This window comes from Phalacrocorax aristotelis, chromosome 3 (genome assembly GCF_949628215.1).
Source record: "Phalacrocorax aristotelis chromosome 3, bGulAri2.1, whole genome shotgun sequence".
Lineage (NCBI taxonomy): Eukaryota > Metazoa > Chordata > Aves > Suliformes > Phalacrocoracidae > Phalacrocorax > Phalacrocorax aristotelis.
The window spans coordinates 77,648,398-77,668,009 of NC_134278.1; the positions used below are offsets into that span (position 1 = coordinate 77,648,398).

Sequence of the window (19,612 nt, forward strand, 5' to 3'; positions counted from 1 at the left end):
AACGACATTCTTCAAAAAAAAAAAAAAAAGATAAAAATAAAGACAAAACCAGCTGTTCAGGTAAGAAGCAATTCCTGGACCAGGATTAAGATCCGGTGGGAGACTCAGAGGCTTTTGTAAGGAGCCTCAGTTGTTGAAGGGTGCTAAATCACTAAGAACAAAGGATGTGCATAGATAGGCCAAGGAGTTTGTATATAGACAAGAGAGTTTAAACACCCATTCTCTCTTTGGTTACATCAGGCAGTATTTCAGGTAACTAGCTAATACTTCATCAAACCACCTAAATGAATCTGTCAATGACAGCATCAAGACTTGCAGACAGTGAAGCAGAGTGATTCAGCACAGCACTTTAGACAAATCGATGTCCTTAGGCAGCGACTGGATTTCACCACACATACCTAAGTCATGAGACCTGAAATGTAACAACAACCTGTACCCAAACTTCTCCAGTCTTCTCTTTAAAACTGACAGCTACTCTCTTCTTCCTGAAGCATAATCCAGGACATAAGTAGGTGCTAAACCCAAAACTAAAATCTCCTGATAAACTTCCAGCCAACCCAAGTTTTCTTTCTCTAAAACCATAGTCTTGGCAACAAGAATCATCAGGGAATTAATTTAAAGATTAACTACAAAATCTTCAAATAATAAAAGTGCATTTGTTTGCAGTCTTAACGGTCTGAACATTTGCTTGTCATTTGATTGAGATGTCAATTTAAACTATTTCATGCTAGGCATACTCATACTGGACTAGAAGCATAAAAAGACTGGTCTTGCATATATAAGTTCTCAATGTTACTGACAGCTGCTTTATAAAAAAAGAATTCCCAACAGCAACGCTTTTGTACTTCTTAAAAACAAGAACTGCAGTCACAAAAATAAATAAGCAAACTAAATTGATGCCTTTTGTTGAAACAGATCAGCTTTCCCTTCTTTTCAGGTAACCTTATGAAAAAAAACAGATCCTCACTTACGACCCTGATTTGAGAGACTCAACTCTATATCATTTTCCAGTTGCCTCCATAACTTATCTTCTGGGAAGATAATCAATACTCAATTACTATGCCTTTCTTAAAGAAACAGTATATTTCCTTCAAGAATTTTGGGACAATTACTTTATTTGTCCACGTAATAAGCAGATTTTTAAACTGGGGTATATTCTTGCCTTTTGCTTTTTTGTTTTTTTGTTGTTGTTGTTCCCCCCTAAAGGAATGCATGACTAGAGAGGAACATACTGGAAACCAAATCCAGCCTTTGCAGGCAAAGGCAGCCTTGTAAGAGACGTCTTGTTTAAAAGTACCTAGAATATTCATTCCATGTGTCACCACACTTTACCGTAATGAGTATTCAGACAGCTACTTTAAAAACAAAAAAGGCCAGACCTGTAAGTTTCACAATAGTGACCTACTTTTTTATATGAAGAAATTAATGTATATTAGTTATGGTAATGTCACTGCATTTCTGATGGCCAATGAGTATAAAGAAAAAATGTTTGTAGAAAAAAAGCCAAAATATTTAATTAAGCCAACTAATAACATTGGGAAAAAGACACAAACTTTTACTCAGGTCATTTATATGTGTATATAAGTTAGGTTGTGTACATGTTTGATATGTATGTTTACGTGTACTACTACCTTCTGTAGGCCTGGTACCTTCACTGGCTGCAATATTTTGCACTGTTACACTGATGGCTAGTTTACATCTCGCACAGAAACTGGTGTTCCTCATTTTTGGGCACAGATAACTAAGAGATCATTGTGTCCTAATAACAGTGAAAACACATCTAAACTGCACATGTAAAGAACCAAAAATATGGGTCTGGACTTCATTCCAACACCCCCCCCCACCCCCCCCACCCCCAAAAAAAAAAAAACCACAAACCAAAACAACCAACCCAACACAAAAACCACTACAGAAGGGAAAAAAACCTGCTTGTTTGCTTCAAGGTGGAAATGCAAAGGATGTCAAATCCTCAGACTGAAAAACAAAAGTAGAGAGAATGTGGTAAGCAAGCTCACAGTGCAGAGCTGGCTTTCAGAGCAGCAGTGAGCTTGGAGAGGAAGCTCAGAAAAATCTCTCTGCTCCAAAAAATCAGAAGAGGTAACCAGGGTGGCTGGAGTAACCAGTTTTGTTTAAACTTGGACACTGCAAAGCAAGAAGCTATAAAGAGCAGACTTAGCTGAGGTGATTAATTTTAATGCTTGTATATAGCCTCAAAGAAAACTGCCTCTACACGCATTTGTCTGACGTCTATTCTTCTTGTTTTGACTGCAGAGGACATGGTTAGAACTTGCTCAGTGAATAAAGTTTAGCATCGAGGCACCATACACAGGTATTTATGAATTGTTTGTTCACACATCAAACACTGTTCACGACAAAAGCAAAGAAGGGAAAACATGAGATGACATTTGGCAGGACAGGCCCTACTACGTCAAAAGATGCAAACCAGCTCTCACTCTGCATAGAAAGGGTTCACTAATTTTGAAGGCCCACGTTTCCCAGACTGTTTACGTAGCTGATTTCAGGCCTTAGAGAGACAGTGAACACCTTCCCTAGAAGAAGCTTCTTGCCAAAAAGCCCCCGTTCACTGGCATCCAGTGCTAACCTTCCCATCAACTCCTCCCCTGTTATCAAATGGTAACACTGAAATAAATTGCTTTACCAGTAATAGGGAAAATACATAACAAAAAGCAAAAGCTTGGCTTATAAGCAAAGAACATTACGATTATCTAGAAGCAACCATATAAGCTGTTATTAACTGTAGGGCTCATAAAATTGCATGAATATCTCAATTATATCACCTTTCCAGATTATAAAATAAAACAGCATAATGAGCTTCATTTTAAGTTGACAAGGCTTAATACTGCGCCTCTTTTTAAAAAGCTTATAAAACCACCTTCCTTCCTAATACTTGACTTGCAAGCACTCTAAATACATCACGTATAAACTTAAAAATAAACTTCCTCATTTTCCTATCACTGTTGCTTATCACCACCACCGTACCCGCAAGATTTTTCTTTATAAAGAAATCAGCTTATACAAGCATCATCTTCTCGTGACAATGGGTGCAATGCCATTTGCATCACTTCTAAAGGTTGAATATATATGTTTGTTCTACTTCCCCTAACTTTTTAATTAATTCACTCCAGCCTTCAGTTCTGGGACCGTGTGAAAACATTTAAAACCCATCTTTAATAAGGAAATACTACAAAGAATGAGCTTGCTTTGCCAACGTGTCATAAAACTTCTGTTATCAGTTGCATGGTGAAGATACATGCAATTACGGCAGCTATTTACTGAAAACACACTTACTAATTCTGTAACTGTCAGTGACACAGTGTGCTGGGTTCTAGCTGGTGCCGAGGCAGCTGCCAAAAGCTCCAACTCCAAAAAGGGGAAAGGAGAGGATTAAAGTATTATTCCTGTTTCCAAGAACAAAGTGCTGTAAATGAGCTAGTCGCTTGCTAGGTAATAATTTTCTGGTGTTTATATGGTAAACTTCTGCAAAGTGAATTGCTGTTGGCATAACCAGAGTTTACAAAGCAAAGGTACTTGCCAAAATGCAGCTTCACTGGAAGTATTGTTCAAGTAAACATGGAATGGAAAGTCATTAAGCAAAATGAACAACAGCTAATTTTGCTGTGATCATATCAGGAACATTAAGTATTTTTGTTTAAACTTCAGAATCTGAGGTACAAAAGAGCACACAGCGATCATGGGAAACTTAGCAGCACGTAGAACAAAATCCTGGCTATAGTTCATGCAGGAATGGGGTTATTTTTGCCAACTGAAAAGAATAACATGTCTCCAATGAACACTGTTTTCACTGATCCTGTCAAAGAAATATATCTTTAGTCTAGACATACATGAATGCATGTGCACTTAGTGCTCAAAGTCACACTCCTTTGTTTTTGTTTCTTTTGCCGATAAAACAGCAAAAACTAAGTGTAAAATTCAGCTTAAGTTTTCTTCATCAAAATAGTTCAATATTTGGTTTTCTTTCTGAAATCCCTCTGCCCAGAAAACCACTTCTGTAGCTAGGATGGATGGGATCAGCCAACACACATCTGCACAATAAGTAAGCAGAAGAAACTCAGCATTTCCAAGGATGTTCCCAATACTACTACATCATGTGAAAAGGAGAGTCTGTTCCCAGTTACATATATTTCATAAATACTGGAAACTAGCATACAGAAAAAAGTTCACAGGTTCACTGTTTGGTCACAGATGCTCATGAGATATTTTGTAACCAGAGCTGTTCTCATGCCAAAAGCAGTCTATAAGAATCAGTAAATCTTATTTCTTCCCCCACCCATCAGCTACCATTGACAGGCCAGTCTAGGATATCTTTACACATAACTTCTATTAACTTCTATAGTAAAGACAATAAATTTTGAAAAGCTTCTTTTCTATTCTACAAATCTCAAAATTTAAAATAGTGGAAGGTTTCTCCTACTCTCTCCTTGTTTCAAACACATGCAATGTAATGCAGATAGCCAAGAGTGCTACTTTAGTTTCTTTTTTCTATTAAGCTGCTAAAAATGTCAAAAGATTAAAAGTGCAATTCCTATACAACAGCATTTTTGAGAACTTCCTCAATTTTCAAAGTGTGAAACAACAATACAAACCCTTGAAAATACCAAAATTTCCTTCCAATAGTTCAAGAAGTAAAAGATTTTTTTTTTTTTTTCAAAAATCTGGACACCATTCATGCCACTGCATTTTGTTGACACATATATATAAAAATATATATATTTTAAAAAAAAGGCAAATGAATGACAAGTTCAGTATTTAGAGTCCCTAAAACAATCCTATAATCTTGTACATCTATAAAGAAAAAAGTGAGGCTTTTTGGGGGCAGAAAGGGCTTAAAATAAATTTAACAAAAAATATCCTCCCCCAATTTAATTCTGTTGTTCTGTGTAAGCACAAAAGAAGAGGAGACTATTGAGGCAACTGATGTCACAGCATATGACTATGAATATTTTTAATGTTTTCACTCTGCCCAACACTGAAAGATAGAAAAAAAATCCAACAATGAAAACTACAATTTTTCAGCATATTTCTACCTTGGATCTTAACTAATATATTTTAAACCAGTTGGTGATTTAATTCTGCCATAAGTTTCTTTTCACTAACCTTTACTTTTGCTTCCTTATAATATAAGCTGCTTCTTGGAGACATTTTCAGGAATTAAAAATGTTACAATGACTTTAAAACTCATAATTATTCAGTCAGCATGAACATGTCTTTTTGTCTGCAAAACATTACTTACATACAGAACTTTCCTAACTTAAATTCTAATTTATGTTCAGATTTTAATTAAACTGGCATCTGTTTGAGCTGCTCCTAAAAAAAGAGGATGTATTACAATGGTCCACCTTATTACATATGGCATTATTCAAAAATACTATAAACTACTAAACTTGTTCATTTGTAGTATGGTGCACTTGAGTACCCTCAAGTATTGTACTTTAAAAAAGGAAAACAGTAGTGTAACAGTATATACACGAAGAGCACAATATTTGATAGCTAAACAAACAAAAAAAAAAACCCCAAAACAAACAAACCACCAAAACAACCAGAAGGAAAACGTTTACTCAAGAACACTGACTCCATGACTTGAAGAGACAGCCCACTGATCTTCAGGAAAGCTCTGAATCACTAGATATGACTTCAGGGGCTGAGATGGCTGGGATCTGTGTGACTGGCAGGGAGGCCTTGGGGGGTTTCAGGGTTCCAGAGCTTGCTTTTTTTTTTTGCCATAAATAGCTCAAATGTGTTAACCGAGATGTCCTGTAACTCCATCTTACAGAGTTTTAGGTAAAATGTGAATCAATTTACCAAATTAATGACAAATAAAATGAACTTTCTTCCACAGAAATAATTAACAGCTTCTCAGATTTTTAGGCAGATCTTTAATTATTTTGAAATCAAACCAATATATACAGATATACTACTAACAATAACCTTTGGTTGCACCGATAGGTATTTACTCAACTGCCATAAGTGTTGAATACTAAGAAGTGATGAAAAAATGTGTTATAAATTAATAAATCAACAAAACATATTAATTTTCACCTAAATTCTCAACACCCTTATACATCCATAGCACATCATGTATATGGAGAACTTTTGTGGAATAAACTCATTTTAGATATAATTTAATCTCTTTTCCAGTCTTGTAAGAGGTGAACTTCAGTTCCCACTTTTGCCAGCCCTCTGCTCTCAGGGTTACCAAACTGAGGTTTCCACTACCAGCCTGTTTCCACTCCTTCCATAACCTAATATTTTCCAACGGACTTCTACTGAGAGCAAGACCACCCAGCTGGCTTTTGCAGTCTTTCAATCAGCCTCATATTTAGTATGTGGCTGACACTATTGTATTTCTCCTGGGAACACGAAATAATTTATGCAAGACATTCAAGGAGAGTAGCAAAACAGGACTCCATCATCTCATATGAAATAACATTTGGGTGCTTCAGGCTGACTGGACACATCTGAGGGCAACAGATTGTCCTGTACTGTTCTTTTGTCATTCTCAGCAAAGGCACTAGTTTCTAACAGATCCCCCTAACTAGTCCTCAACCATGGACTAATATTCTGCAGGACAGTGTCAATCAGATGTAAGGCTAGAGTTGGGAATTTATTACTTAACCTTTTTTTTTTTTTTTCAAATTTTACATTGTATTTCACACAGTACACTGCAAAATGTTTCAAATTAAAGAATTTAGCGTGTCTATACCACAGCACATCTCAAAGGGCATATTCCTTCCCTTGCTTCCTCTTATGCTTGCCACCTCTCGAGGCAGTAAGAATGATTAAATACTCTGCTGTTATGCCTAAGCTCAAAGTCCTATGATTTTCCTGGTTTCTGTGAAGTACCTTTTTAAAACTGGATTACGAAAATAGCACAGTAAGAACTCTAAATTTGTTAATGCAAAATACCCTTTAATTTATTTACAGCCAATCAAGTGTTCTTCATATTTATTTTCCTTATTAACTGTTCTCTAGTCAGTCAGTACATCAATTTTTTTTTCTCTGGAGATCCACTATGTCCAGGGAATAGAGTCAAGCCTTGATCAGAGACTGCACAAAAAGGATCTCAAGTGAACAGTGGGCCTCAGAAACTACACTTCTTTTTAGAAGGGATAGAGAGTAGCACTTACCCTGCTGACTTCTTTAGGAGTTGATTCATCTAAGAGGAAACAAAACAAACAGTTAGGCACTCAGGGAAGTTTCTAGACCGAATGAAGAACAAGATACTGCAATTCAAACAATTTTTGCACCTTGTACAAAACTTCTCTAACATGGTTCAATTAGGTAATTAAAATACCCACAGACTGGTGTACATTTACAATCTTTTAAACTTCTAAATCCCCAAAGTAATTAGAAGTAGGATAAATTATTCGAGAACTCTGTCCTGACTTAATAAGAATACAAAATTTCCTACATTTCCTAAGTCAGTTTACAGGCCAGCTAAACCAATAAGTCCTATATTATTCTCCTACATTTATACTCCAATTCAGTAAGGCAATTGTTAGTATTGCAGTCTGAGAAATAAATACCAAATATATGCCACCAATATCCTACATATTTGACCAAGTTAGTGAGTAGACTTAGACTTTCTGTTCTGCAGATCAAAGGTGCTATTCCTGTTGAGTACTTTGGATGTGGGAAAAAAGCCTTGCAACCATAATAGAGGAATATCATTGGTATGATCTGGCATAACACATAGCTTGGAAGCACATAGCTTCCAAGGTTTTATATTTTTATATATATACACACACTATAATGTTTTGTCCTTTCAAATGCAAGCAGACTGTCATGCATTTTTTTTTGTAATTTAAATATGCAAAAATAAACACAGGTACAATACCAGAGCACTAGCTTAAAACACTGAGTAGTATTTCTGAAAATAAACAGAAAGCAGTTATACAGCAAGAACACATCTGCCACAGAACAGTTTCCAACTTCCAGTTCAACCACACCAAAAGCAGCTTAAACATACTCTTACAAACCTCTGGTTGGCTAGCTGTTCCTGAAAACATAAATGGGACAATTTGTAACCTTTCATTTGGTACTAGGAATCAAATTACTGTGCTTTGGAAATTAATTTTAAGTCACCAAATAGATTTAATCTCACAGAGATAGATCATATGTTTATATTTGTAGCCCTTAATTTACACATATTTTGATACATCTCTACTGAGTGGATTTTCAGATATCTCTGTCAGATACAGACATAGTGTCACCTAAGCTGCTTAACAGCAGATACACTACAATTTCTCCAAAATCATCCCCAGGTGAAGGAAGGATCTTAAGGTGCCTGTTGAGAAGGGCACATTTACAAGTATTTCAATGTTATCACCAGCAAAGGCTCTTCCTACCTTGCCATTTAAGATGAACTTTTAAACAATAAAGATAGAAAAAAACATTTTCTAGAAAACAGATTCAAGACCCAATTTCCAAAGAACTCTCTATAATCCTACAGATTTCTCCTCAAAATTGACGCATACCAAGTAAAATAATATATTTTACAACTATGAGTGAATATTAGCTTTCTCTTACCCCCAATCAAATGATATACCAGTACTTTACACATGCAGAACATGGACATAAACTTAATTGAGCTACTTAAGGTAGTTCCATTGTTTGCCACGCAATGTATAACACATACTCTGCCATGTTCAGTGATGTTATCTTCCCTGACCAGACAAATCTACCTCCCAGTTACAAGAACAGCGAAAGCCAGACTTGAAATCCACCTCCCCTGCTACCTGATTTCTGACAGTGTGCAACAGAAGAGGTGAATGACAGAAACCTGAGTAACGACATAATGACACTTTCCCTGAAGTATACTCTCAGTTTTCAGTAGCCAATGGAGGTAACATTTCTTAAATCAGTGGTGATATATTTCTGTTTAAAAGACTAGGATGGCGTTTTCTTCTTCACACTGTCAGGGGGTGGGGTGAGTGTTAAATGTTGTTTGTTTTTTAAACCCGAGCCACCATCCTTCAGTCTTCACAACATTCTGAGTTCTATGGTTTAAATACATATTATAAGAAAAACTATGTCTACTTTATTTTGAATCTGCACATTATGGATTTCATCTGATGCCCTCTGTTCACCTTATCTATGGAGCCTGTAATTCTAAAAATCTCTCAAACAAGCCCTTCTCTGCTTCGCACCCCATCAAAACCTTTCCTGGCTTGAGAGGTCTGGTCTGGTTTGCTGCTGGTGCCAAGCAAGCCACTCGGCACTGCTGGTCGTTCTCACTGCTCCTACCTCCTCTATCCCACTGCATCCTTCAGGGATGGGAAGTCCAGAACTACAGGCAATACCGCAGCTCAGGAAAACACAATGGGGACTTACAGAATGACACAGGGATGATTTAGGGGTCTGCTCCATATTTGAAAGGAATAATTCTTAACATTTTACTTGTTTCTTGATGGTTACTAAACATTGGGCTAACATTTTCAAGTATTTGTATTTTTTAATACTAATATCTCTCTCCAGAGTGCTATCAACTAATTAAGAGCCCACTACTGTATATGTAAAATCAGAAACTTCTTCCTCTAGGCAAACCAATCAGCTTTTATCAGTACTAACTTTGTCAGCTGTTTTATCTCTCAGTTACTCAGTACTTTTAGCACCCTGAATAACTTCATACCCTAAAAAATACCCAACTCATTTTCAAATCAACCCTGCATCCTCTTACCCAGAACATCTGTGTATATTCTGAAAAGCATGGCTAAATCATACTAGTGATCTCCCTCTACTGGAACCAAATGAATTTACTGTAATATTTCTAGTATAAATGACTACCATCACAGCCCTATGGCTTTCACACCATTGCGAGACATAACTGCCACTGCAGTTTCCAATGACAGAGGATAGATTAAATGTACCAAATCTAAAGCTTACTACATAGTATAAAAGTCTACATAATCACTATTTGAGCCACCATAAAAAAAAGTTTCAGTGCTCCAATATAAGAACAAGCAATTAATGCCTTCCTATTCTTTGGGATGCTTGACAATGCAATTTCAGTCTGAGCAAGATGTTACAAATGCCACCAACCCAACATTAAACTTCCCACACATACATAACACTGTGCTTTAATTTCTATAACATGAGACACAGAGGTGTCACTCCTGCCTTGCAATTAATCATTAATTCCTTTATTTATAATAAAGAATAATTCCTTTATTTATAATATTAATATTTATTTATAATAAAGGAATAATTCTTTTATTAAGAAGTTGTATAAAGGTAACATAAGAAGACCCTGTCCATTCAGGTCTGGGTCCATTTTGCTAGGTGCACGACGTCAAATGGACAGATGGTCATTACATCCAAAAACTTTTTATTTCTTTCTGTGAGGAAATTAAAAGAAATATGCTAACAGATCAGGGTGGAAAAAAATAGCCCTATGGTATTCAATAAAGATAAGTTTTGTTGAAAAAATTTGTAGAGACAATACTTTTTTAGAATAAAAAATATATAATATATGCCATTTTTTCAGAGGAAAGATAAACAAAGTGTTTGGGAAGTTTGGTATTAGAACTCCACAGATAAGGTTTGCAATTCAGGGACTATGAACTGGTGAGAAAAATGGGAGATGTTTTTAGGGGAAGGAGGAAAGCAAAAGATGAGGACGAGAAGGGAAAAAATAGCATCAAATACTCTGTTAATGCATCTAGATGCAAGTTAAATTACTACACAATGATCTAGAAAATAATTTTCCATATTAAAAGAAACCAAAGGCCTAACCAGATGCCTTTTTCTTTTCCCAAGAGTAAAGGAAGAAATGTGACCCCGTGAACCTGGAGCGAATCAAATTGCTTTTCTGGACATGCAGTTTTTAAGGGCCAAGTACACGCCCAGTGATAGGATGCACATACACCTCAGTGCTGGCACCACTTTGCTGTGGTTTTATCCATAGCACAGAGAACGATACTCCCCTTATGACTTAGTTTCAGTGAGCTAAATACAGGGCAAATCATTGGAATAGCACAATGATTCCCACAAATTATTTTAATGGCCAAAATACAGCATTAGTTAATATATGAAAGTAACAGGGGGCTGATGAAAAATACCCTCAATTTGCACACTCCCGTTTATTTAAAAGCCGTTAATTCTCTGTGTTTAAAAGGTACAAACACACCAATCTCTTGTATGTAAATCAAGTTCCATCCCTTTAAAATATGAAGCTTTTAAAGGAACAGGTTAAACATTAAAATAAATTCAGACACATTAAGTACATCAATAAATAGCAGCTCTCTATAGAGCTAAATCTCAAAGAAAAATTCTATGCTTGAATATAAAGGTCCCCATTTATTATGGCATACTGCATGGGAAAACAGCCAGATAGGGGAAAGTGTCTTATTAGTGTCTGCACTGAGGGAAATAAACACCCTGGGAGAAAGCATGTGTTTGTGAAAGAGATCATACGAATGCTGCAGCCACTAGAAACTTTTCAGTTGGAGTTCACTTTTTCTTTAGACATCAAATACTGTGATATATGAGTAAGTGTCACCCTCTCAATCCTATTTGCTGGTACTATTGCCGGTCACAGAATTTAGGAGGATCGTGTTAATTTTTTGTGGTACCTGACATAATTATTAACACAGAGCAGTACAAGAAACACGTATGATTTAGTTCTGACACTCTGAATATGCCAATATCACCCTTAAGAGTTTCAAAAACAGAGTGATGAACTCTTGAAAAGAAATCACTATACATGCATACATTAACTTGGCTGTACTGCTCAATCAAGGCTGTTGCAAGCTGTATTTTTAACACCCTCATTCTCAACGTGGTGTGATGCACAGTGAGGTAGGTAGTCAGCAGCAATACAGTGGGAGCATCTCAGAAGATCACGACCTGAGCAAGAGGTAATTTTGTCCTCCAGAAGCACTAGGCACGCATCAGTAATCTAGCAGAACACCCTGGTTTAGCTGATGCTATGAACTCCATTATGTTCATGTCTTGTTAATTTGATCATAAACATGCACTGATACCACAACTGGAAACTCTGGGGAACAGAACTACATTTCAAGGGCTTCCCCACCTCCATAACGTGAGTTTGCAGACCAAATCCCTTGCACCAGCCATAACGTTCCTCTACCCCACAGTGAGCTGGTTCAGCCCACTACGTGTGCAGGAAATGGTTCACTTTCTAGACTTTCAAAACCAGGTAACTCTCCTAGACCACAAGAATAAAGTTACACTCAGTTTTATATTGACAACTTTGCAAACGTTACTATTTAAAAAGCTCTCTTCTAAGGTTGGAGACTTCAGGAGGAGAGGCATGGAAGAATGAGAAGAGTTCTGTGACAAGATTTGGGTTTTAAGAACAAAGTTAGTTTAACAGATTTTAGTACCCCAGCTTTACTACCTGTACAATTCTAATTAACAACTGCCTAGCACACTACAGATATGCATAATAATTGGTATGGTAATTAAAAACAACATCCATCTGGGAAAGCTTCCATACTAAACCAAGACAAGCAAGATAGGAAAAGGCAGAACACAACACAGGGAACAGACAGGAAAAAAAAAAACTCCACAGAAGGTTTGGTGTTTGGCACAGTATAAATGAGGCTAGGTTTGGTATTTGGCACAATATACACGAGGCCAGCTTTAGTTTGGTTTGGGATTCTCTTTTTTGGGGGGTGTACGAAGGGGTGTTAAATTGTGTAACAGTTCATTTAATAAGAAAAATTCAGATTTTATTTTGCACATTTAAAAAATTTCATTTCATACTTGTATTTCTACATATGCTTAAAAAAAATAAAAAACGAAACAACAAAAGAAAACCAAAGGTGAATGATCTTCTGACAACTGCAAGATGCTAAGCCAGAGTAGTCACAAAGACAACTTTAATGCAAAGCAAGCCTTCAACATCTCAGTTATCATATTCTGATGCGTTTACAAAGGAAACAATTCTAATGGCTAGTTAGTTTTCTCACAGGAACTCTTTTACTCTTTTGGAAAACAGTATCATGCTTTCTCCTTAGACTTATGTTGTTCTTTGTTCTGTGTAGTTAAATACTACTGCTGGTCCACCGTTATTGATGACAGCAAACAAATGCTTACGATTCATTCTGTTTATGAGATCCCAGATAGCTGTACAGTCATGTTTTCCCAAGGAATGTTTTCCCACACAGCAGATGTCAGATTGACCTAATAATTTTCCTTTACAAAATTTGCTTTAGGCTCCTTTTCCTTCAGCTAATAAGACACAAGTTGTTTGGAATGCAATTAGACCAGCATAAATATCTTTGCCGCCTTTTTTTCCCTTCAAGAAGTGTCATACACCCACACATCAATAGAAATTCCACATCAGTACGTGTAGATTGGTTAAAGACTGATCTCACCACCATGAAATAAAAGTTTACCACGTTTAATTTATTTCTGTGGTAGAATGGCATCAATCAGATGAGTTGGTCAGTTTATTTAAACTGCAATTTGCATCCTTGTTTGAGACACGCTACATCCTTATTTTAGACACCTTGCATCTGGCAGCTTATGCCTCCATTGAATTTGTAAGGTCTTTCAAGGACACCTTAGGTGAGGGTGAGTTTCCTCAAGTGGCAACTGTCACATATATGTAGCAGAAATGCTAAAGCCATCATTCAAAAATGTTCTTGCTTCTTAATGCACAGTCTCACTGAGAGCACCTGAACAGGTCTCCTGACTTTCAACTGTCGGGATTTATTTTGTAACTCAAAAGCACTTGTAATGTTACTTCATACAAAACTAACTTAGACAGTTTGTTTAGACGTAGACTTAGACATTGAAAGGGAATATTCATTAGTATAGATTGCTGGTGGCACACTAGGTTTCTTTCCTTGAAGCAGGACAAAACATGAATTCTAGCTTTTTTACATCAACAGTAAGACCCACATTTTTAAAAGTTCCTGAAAAACGATGCTCAGTTCTTCCTCTGCTTAAACAAAGTAATACGGATCAGGAAATAAATAAGTCCTGAACCAAGCCTTCATTGCAGATGGTAAGCAGAGAAGCATATTGTCTACCAGGTGTCCTAAAATGTTTATACACTCCTTTGCATATAAGCAAACAGGGCACTACACAAAACAGGAGCCAGGAGCCAGTGCATTTGACTTTATTAGAGACACTTAAATGTTTGGAAGCTCACTGTTTTCTATGGTCTTAGCCCTCACAAAACTGACGAAACATTTGAAGCAATTTTGCAGGACAACCTATTTGGGCCAGAAAATTTCCAAAAGGGACGCTCTGCGAGTATTACCAGCCCATGTGAGAACAGAAGGGCATACAGAAGAGACAGCTTTTGCTCCTGTTTCTGAAATTGCTTAGCAGTGCAAAGCATACTGACAGTAGCTCCGCACTTTTCATATCAATGGACAAAAAATTCTCAACTGTATACTTGATGTGACAATTTAGGCTAATCTAAGCAGGGTATTTCCACAAAATTATTATCATGAAAATTGCTTTATAATTAACATAGACTTACCTTTTCAATTCTGTTTAAATACCTGGATGATGGATGTGCCTCTGAACTTGTGGAATGATATCTTCCCCACATTAGCTAAAAGTTTCATAAAATCCTGTAAAAGTCTCTCAAGTTGAATATACCTCAGCAAAAATCATGCTGGAACCTGGTCTCTGACCACCAGGAAGAAACTTAATAGTTTCCAACAGTGAATGTACTTCACAAAGAAAGCCTACAATTGTGTTTTATGGTAATTAGCCTATGACTTCATATCCCATTCAACATGACTGTTGAATGAAGAGTGTGTTAAATTGGTTAGCTCATCTATCCTACAAGTCAACAAGTTGCAATCATCCTTGTTTATTACTGGAATACAGCCATTAGACAATGGGCTGAAGAGCATGTATAACAACTTACAATTTTACTCCTACTTACCAGTTTACAGTTTACGCTGTTTTGCCTGTATCTACCATCTTTCTTGCCTGACACTCAATTCTGTTTGGCATTCACTGCACTAGCAGTGCAGTAGGCAGCTTTCTTTAAAATTAATTACAGGGCTTGCAAACATGTTTGGCGAAGGAAGTCTCTCATCCAGTAGTAATACAATTTCAGTATCACTCCTCTTAAATCAAACTTGATTTTCTCCTAATTTTGGGTTCCAGATTCCTGCTGGTTGCTGAGTATAAGGTATCCTTAAAGTTTACTGCAACTGATGTATTTCAGAAACAGCATTAACACTACTAAGCTGTTCTCTCAATACTGAATAGAGCTGTTTCTTCACTTTTGAATGTGTTTCAAATATACTGCACAAAGGTTGAAGTTTTATTGTGTTCAGCAGGTGTTTTCAATGAGAAGGAAAATATTACATGGTTATTGGCTCAAATACTACTCAGACATATACCTTAAGCAATTCCATTTAAATCAACAGAACTGCTACAGCATGCACTGGAAAACAGAAATGCTTTCATGTGTTAAGTGTCATGGCATCCTGTTACATATAGTGATCCAGGGCTGAAGGAGATCATTAAAAGAGAATGCTACTTGAAGCAGGTCCTACAAAGCTCCAACAACCTGAGAAAACTATATTGGCTCTTGTTCATTGCACAACATTTGAATATTTTAAAAACATATATTATTATGCATACTTTTTGGACCCTGCTGGGCCTCTTGGGTTTGGCGTGTTCATTCCTAGCCCATGAATACCTCTTCCTGACCGATACACTGTCTGGAGGATTTTAAGGAAAGGCACTTCCTCCTCCTTCCCCAACATCTGTATACAGCCCATCCTCCACTCTCAGCCCTGGGAGGCAAGGGATGGCACCACAGACTGCAAACAGCTCAGTGCCATGATGTTCCCATCCCTGGCACAGAGTGAAGCTTCAAAGGTTTGTTGACCCAAACAGGCCAAGAATTTTCAGATTTCTCAGCTTCTGGAGCAGGAAATACTGTATATGGCACAGTGAAAGCAATAATCTTACACTTGGGAAAAATGTAATCTTACACTTACCTTGGGGAAAGAGAACGTCAGATACCAACATTTTTACTACACTTTTTCCCTTTAATTCTTTGCATTTTGTTCTCATCCCTACCTTTTTATTTACTGTATTTTCACCTCTTTCTGTTTAGAAATATACAGGATGTTTTTAGGGAAAACATGTCCATGTAATAAAATTGTAAATGATTATACTCTTATGAAGTTTAAAATTTTCAGACTCCAGTGTTTATCTGCCTTAGAGAATCTAAAGTAGAACAAGAAGCTTTGCAGCCTGCCTTATTTTCTTTTTTCTGTGCCTCTGACTACATTGAAAACAAATGTCGTGTTACTGAACTTTGCAGTAAAATTCTCAACATCTGCAGAAAAATCAAGACTGAGCAGTTTTCTTCTCTTTAGACCATCTGACAAAAGAAACAAAAGAAAATGCCCCAGAGGAGAACTTTGCTCACGTCAACAAGAGTAAGGGATCATTAGAGCTTGAGACGATAGGTTACCACCTGGGAGGGTGTAGTAATCCGGTGTGAAAGGTATTTATGTCAGGGGAATCATTTCAATCCCTCTGAAGAAACTTTAACTACAACATACGTACATTTGTATTAGAGATGTATTTTATTTATTTTGCCCTGGAGATTGAAATCTTAGAAACTGAGAAAAAGTTCAAATTAATCTGGATAATACTGAAGAAGAAAAAGTGACAGACTAAAATTTACTAATTAAGCCTTTTTGCTTTTAGGATATTTCAGCTGATTTGTTTGTAGTCATAATCAAGCTCTCAGTGACTGAGTGTTGAGTGTTACAGAATAATGATGTGCAGATCATTGAGGGCTTTGGAGTCTTTTAAAAATGACACTATAAGATGTAGATAAACAGACTGAAACCAAAAGAAGACTGAACTATGTACTACTTATCAGTACCACCACGAGTGAAACATTTTGCTTGCAAGGAGGAGACTGTTAGGAAAAAAATAATTATAACTTCAGTGAGTGTAAAAGAACAGAATATGTAACTACAAAATTATAGACAGCTCTCTATGAAAGATAATGACAGTAGCATGTGAATTCCTAAACTAGACACTTTTACCATAAAAAGATTTATAATGACAGATAATTATAATCCACAGGAATTATACAAGAAAAAATTTTTTAAAAACCCAGAAAATTTATTTTTTTGGCTGCCGTACAACAACAAAGAAAAAAAAAATCCAATACATGCTATGGAGTTCAGTATTCTTATACCAGCATTTCAACAAATGCTAAATTTTAACTCTCCCTAGTAGCCAGTACAGTATTAAAGATACCAGGCCAGACTTGGAATAGTTTTCAGACAGCATGGACTAGGATTTCCAAAAATCTCGAAGGAAGTCAGACACTCAACTCCTTGAAAAGAAAGTAAGTTAAATACCCCAACTATGAGTAGGCATGATGATTTACCAACTAGCAATATCTCACACCTCAAGTGAGAACGATAACTCACTAAGCTGTGGGGACTCAGCCACTTGTGACCCTATAGCATCATCTTAAGGCTCTGCACTATGTAATGAATCTCTGATTTAATGAGTGAAATAATTGATGAATTTTAGAATATTGTCCAGTGAGCCTACTAGAAAGCAACATAAAAAATGTGACACATACCAGTTGTTCCTGGCTGAAAATAAGAATGTTCCAAATGAACCTCTGTTTATATACCTCTGATTGGTCTTGTGTAAAGCTTGAGGACACTCTGTGACAGCCAACATCAGACACTTCAGCAACAGAACACATTGTAAAGTCATGGCACCTAATAGTCCACATACATCAGGAGTTACGGTCATTAAATACCTTGGCACATCAGCATCCAGATTACGCAGTCCTTTTACCCACAGTGTCTCTCTAAGGGACTCCACAAAAACTGACAGGCAGAACCCAGTCCTCAGTGGACTGATGATTTTCTTATTTCTGAATATAGCTACCAGCAGATCCTCACGCTCCACTGCAAATCTACTTATCAACTTTAAGTACAGAAACTTTAACACAGGCTGTACAATCAGGCACAGGTGGTTGCCCCATCATAAGGATCTAGTTGACTGAAACATTCAACCATAAGCAAGGTAGGTAAATCACAGTTCCTCTGCAGTTAGGAACATGAAAAACACTTGGCGACAGAAAGCATCCCATTTTTGGAGGTTGCAAGGCAAACATGCCTCAGACTCACCCATAGAGAGAACAGATTACACTGGCAGTTTCAGAAGGAATTCTCTGCTCACAGCCCACCTGACAGATAGATACCAAGGGACAAGGGAAAAAAATTTGAAGAAACATCCAAAAGAAGACTGGAAATACAGTTGTACAAGCTTAGAGTGAATGAAGAACTGGATGTGTTCGTGCAAGACAAAATTACTTTCATGTGCTTTTTTATTCAACTAGCAAAATCCAATGCAGATGGTAAATTAATTGAAATACTAATAAGACCTCAGGAAATATATAAAGAAATCAGCTGGGAAGCTAATAAACTATATCTAACACAGCAGTAAGAAAGAGTGGAAGTACCACTTCTGTCGGTGGAATAAAGGGAACCAGAGCCAACCATACCTCTTCGACGTGGCTGAAGTTGCCACCTGCTGGGATAAGGAGCTGTGTCTATCTCCCAAATTGTCAATCTAAGAGAACTACTAATGATCACACACTGAGAGCAGGCAACCAAGCGAGAAATCCCTTCCTGCAAGTATGAAAAGGGTAATTCATAATCTAAGTCTCTTCTCCCCATGCCTTCAAAATAGTTTTGAAACAGTCATGATTGAGGAGTCTCATATTTTGTCAGTTACAGCATCACTCTTCCCAACTTCCTTCATCAGGCCTGCCATATAGCCCTGTCAAAACCAACACGAGTATCTTACACAAGTGCGTGCCACACAACTACCTGGAAGAGGAATTTGGAAAAACAACCCCATGACGCAACTGCTCCTTAGATGCTTGCTTTATATTCTGCATCTACCTAGTTAAGGAACGCCAGAGCTGCATTAGTTACTCCGTTTGTGTCTCATATCCATGTAGGCATACATATAAGGCCATCTGATTTTCACAAGCCATAAATGGCCAGCAGCGGAGCTGCTAGCAACTTGACCATTTCTAAACATCAGGCCACTTGTTTTGATGCTTAATTGCAGGAGTGAGATTAAGTTACAAAACAGTACACCAAAGAGAATAGCCTAGTAAGTACGTAATAAGATGGTGGTTCAAAAGACAAACATTAACATAATTAAATAAAGAAAGAGTGAAAGTGGAAATAAGAGCCAAAGAAAAGAGCTTCAAAACAGTTTCAAAAGGAGGAGGTGCAAGAAGAGGGGGACAGAGATGCCAGAATGAGTAAGGAGCTTGGACAAAGATGTCAGATACTACTAACTGTGATGTACTTTACTGACCTCTCTAGAATTACTTTACTTTCTGCCATGGTAGAAAACAAGTTCCACCAAAAAGAAAAAATAATACTGTTTATTACTGATTAAAAAAAAAACCCAAACTGCATCTAAAGAAAATAATTCATGTAATTCACAACGTAAGATCTGTGCAAAAAGGTATCCTTTTGTTTGCAATATTGTTTACTGCCACTGTTAAAGAAAAAACTGGAAACTTAAATCTTAAGCTTTAAAAATACAGCTGTCA

General features: G+C 36.9%; 1 protein-coding gene across 2 annotated transcripts in view; it reads right to left on the bottom strand.

Moving 5' to 3' along the window:
* Positions 1 to 19,612, bottom strand: part of PDE10A (phosphodiesterase 10A) — a 195,931-nt gene that overhangs the window by 68,269 nt on the left and 108,050 nt on the right. For both annotated transcript variants that reach the window (XM_075088069.1, XM_075088068.1), the window contains one exon: positions 7,167 to 7,195. In XM_075088069.1, coding sequence (XP_074944170.1) covers positions 7,167 to 7,195 — 29 coding nt within the window. The remainder of the gene's footprint in view (positions 1 to 7,166; positions 7,196 to 19,612) is intronic.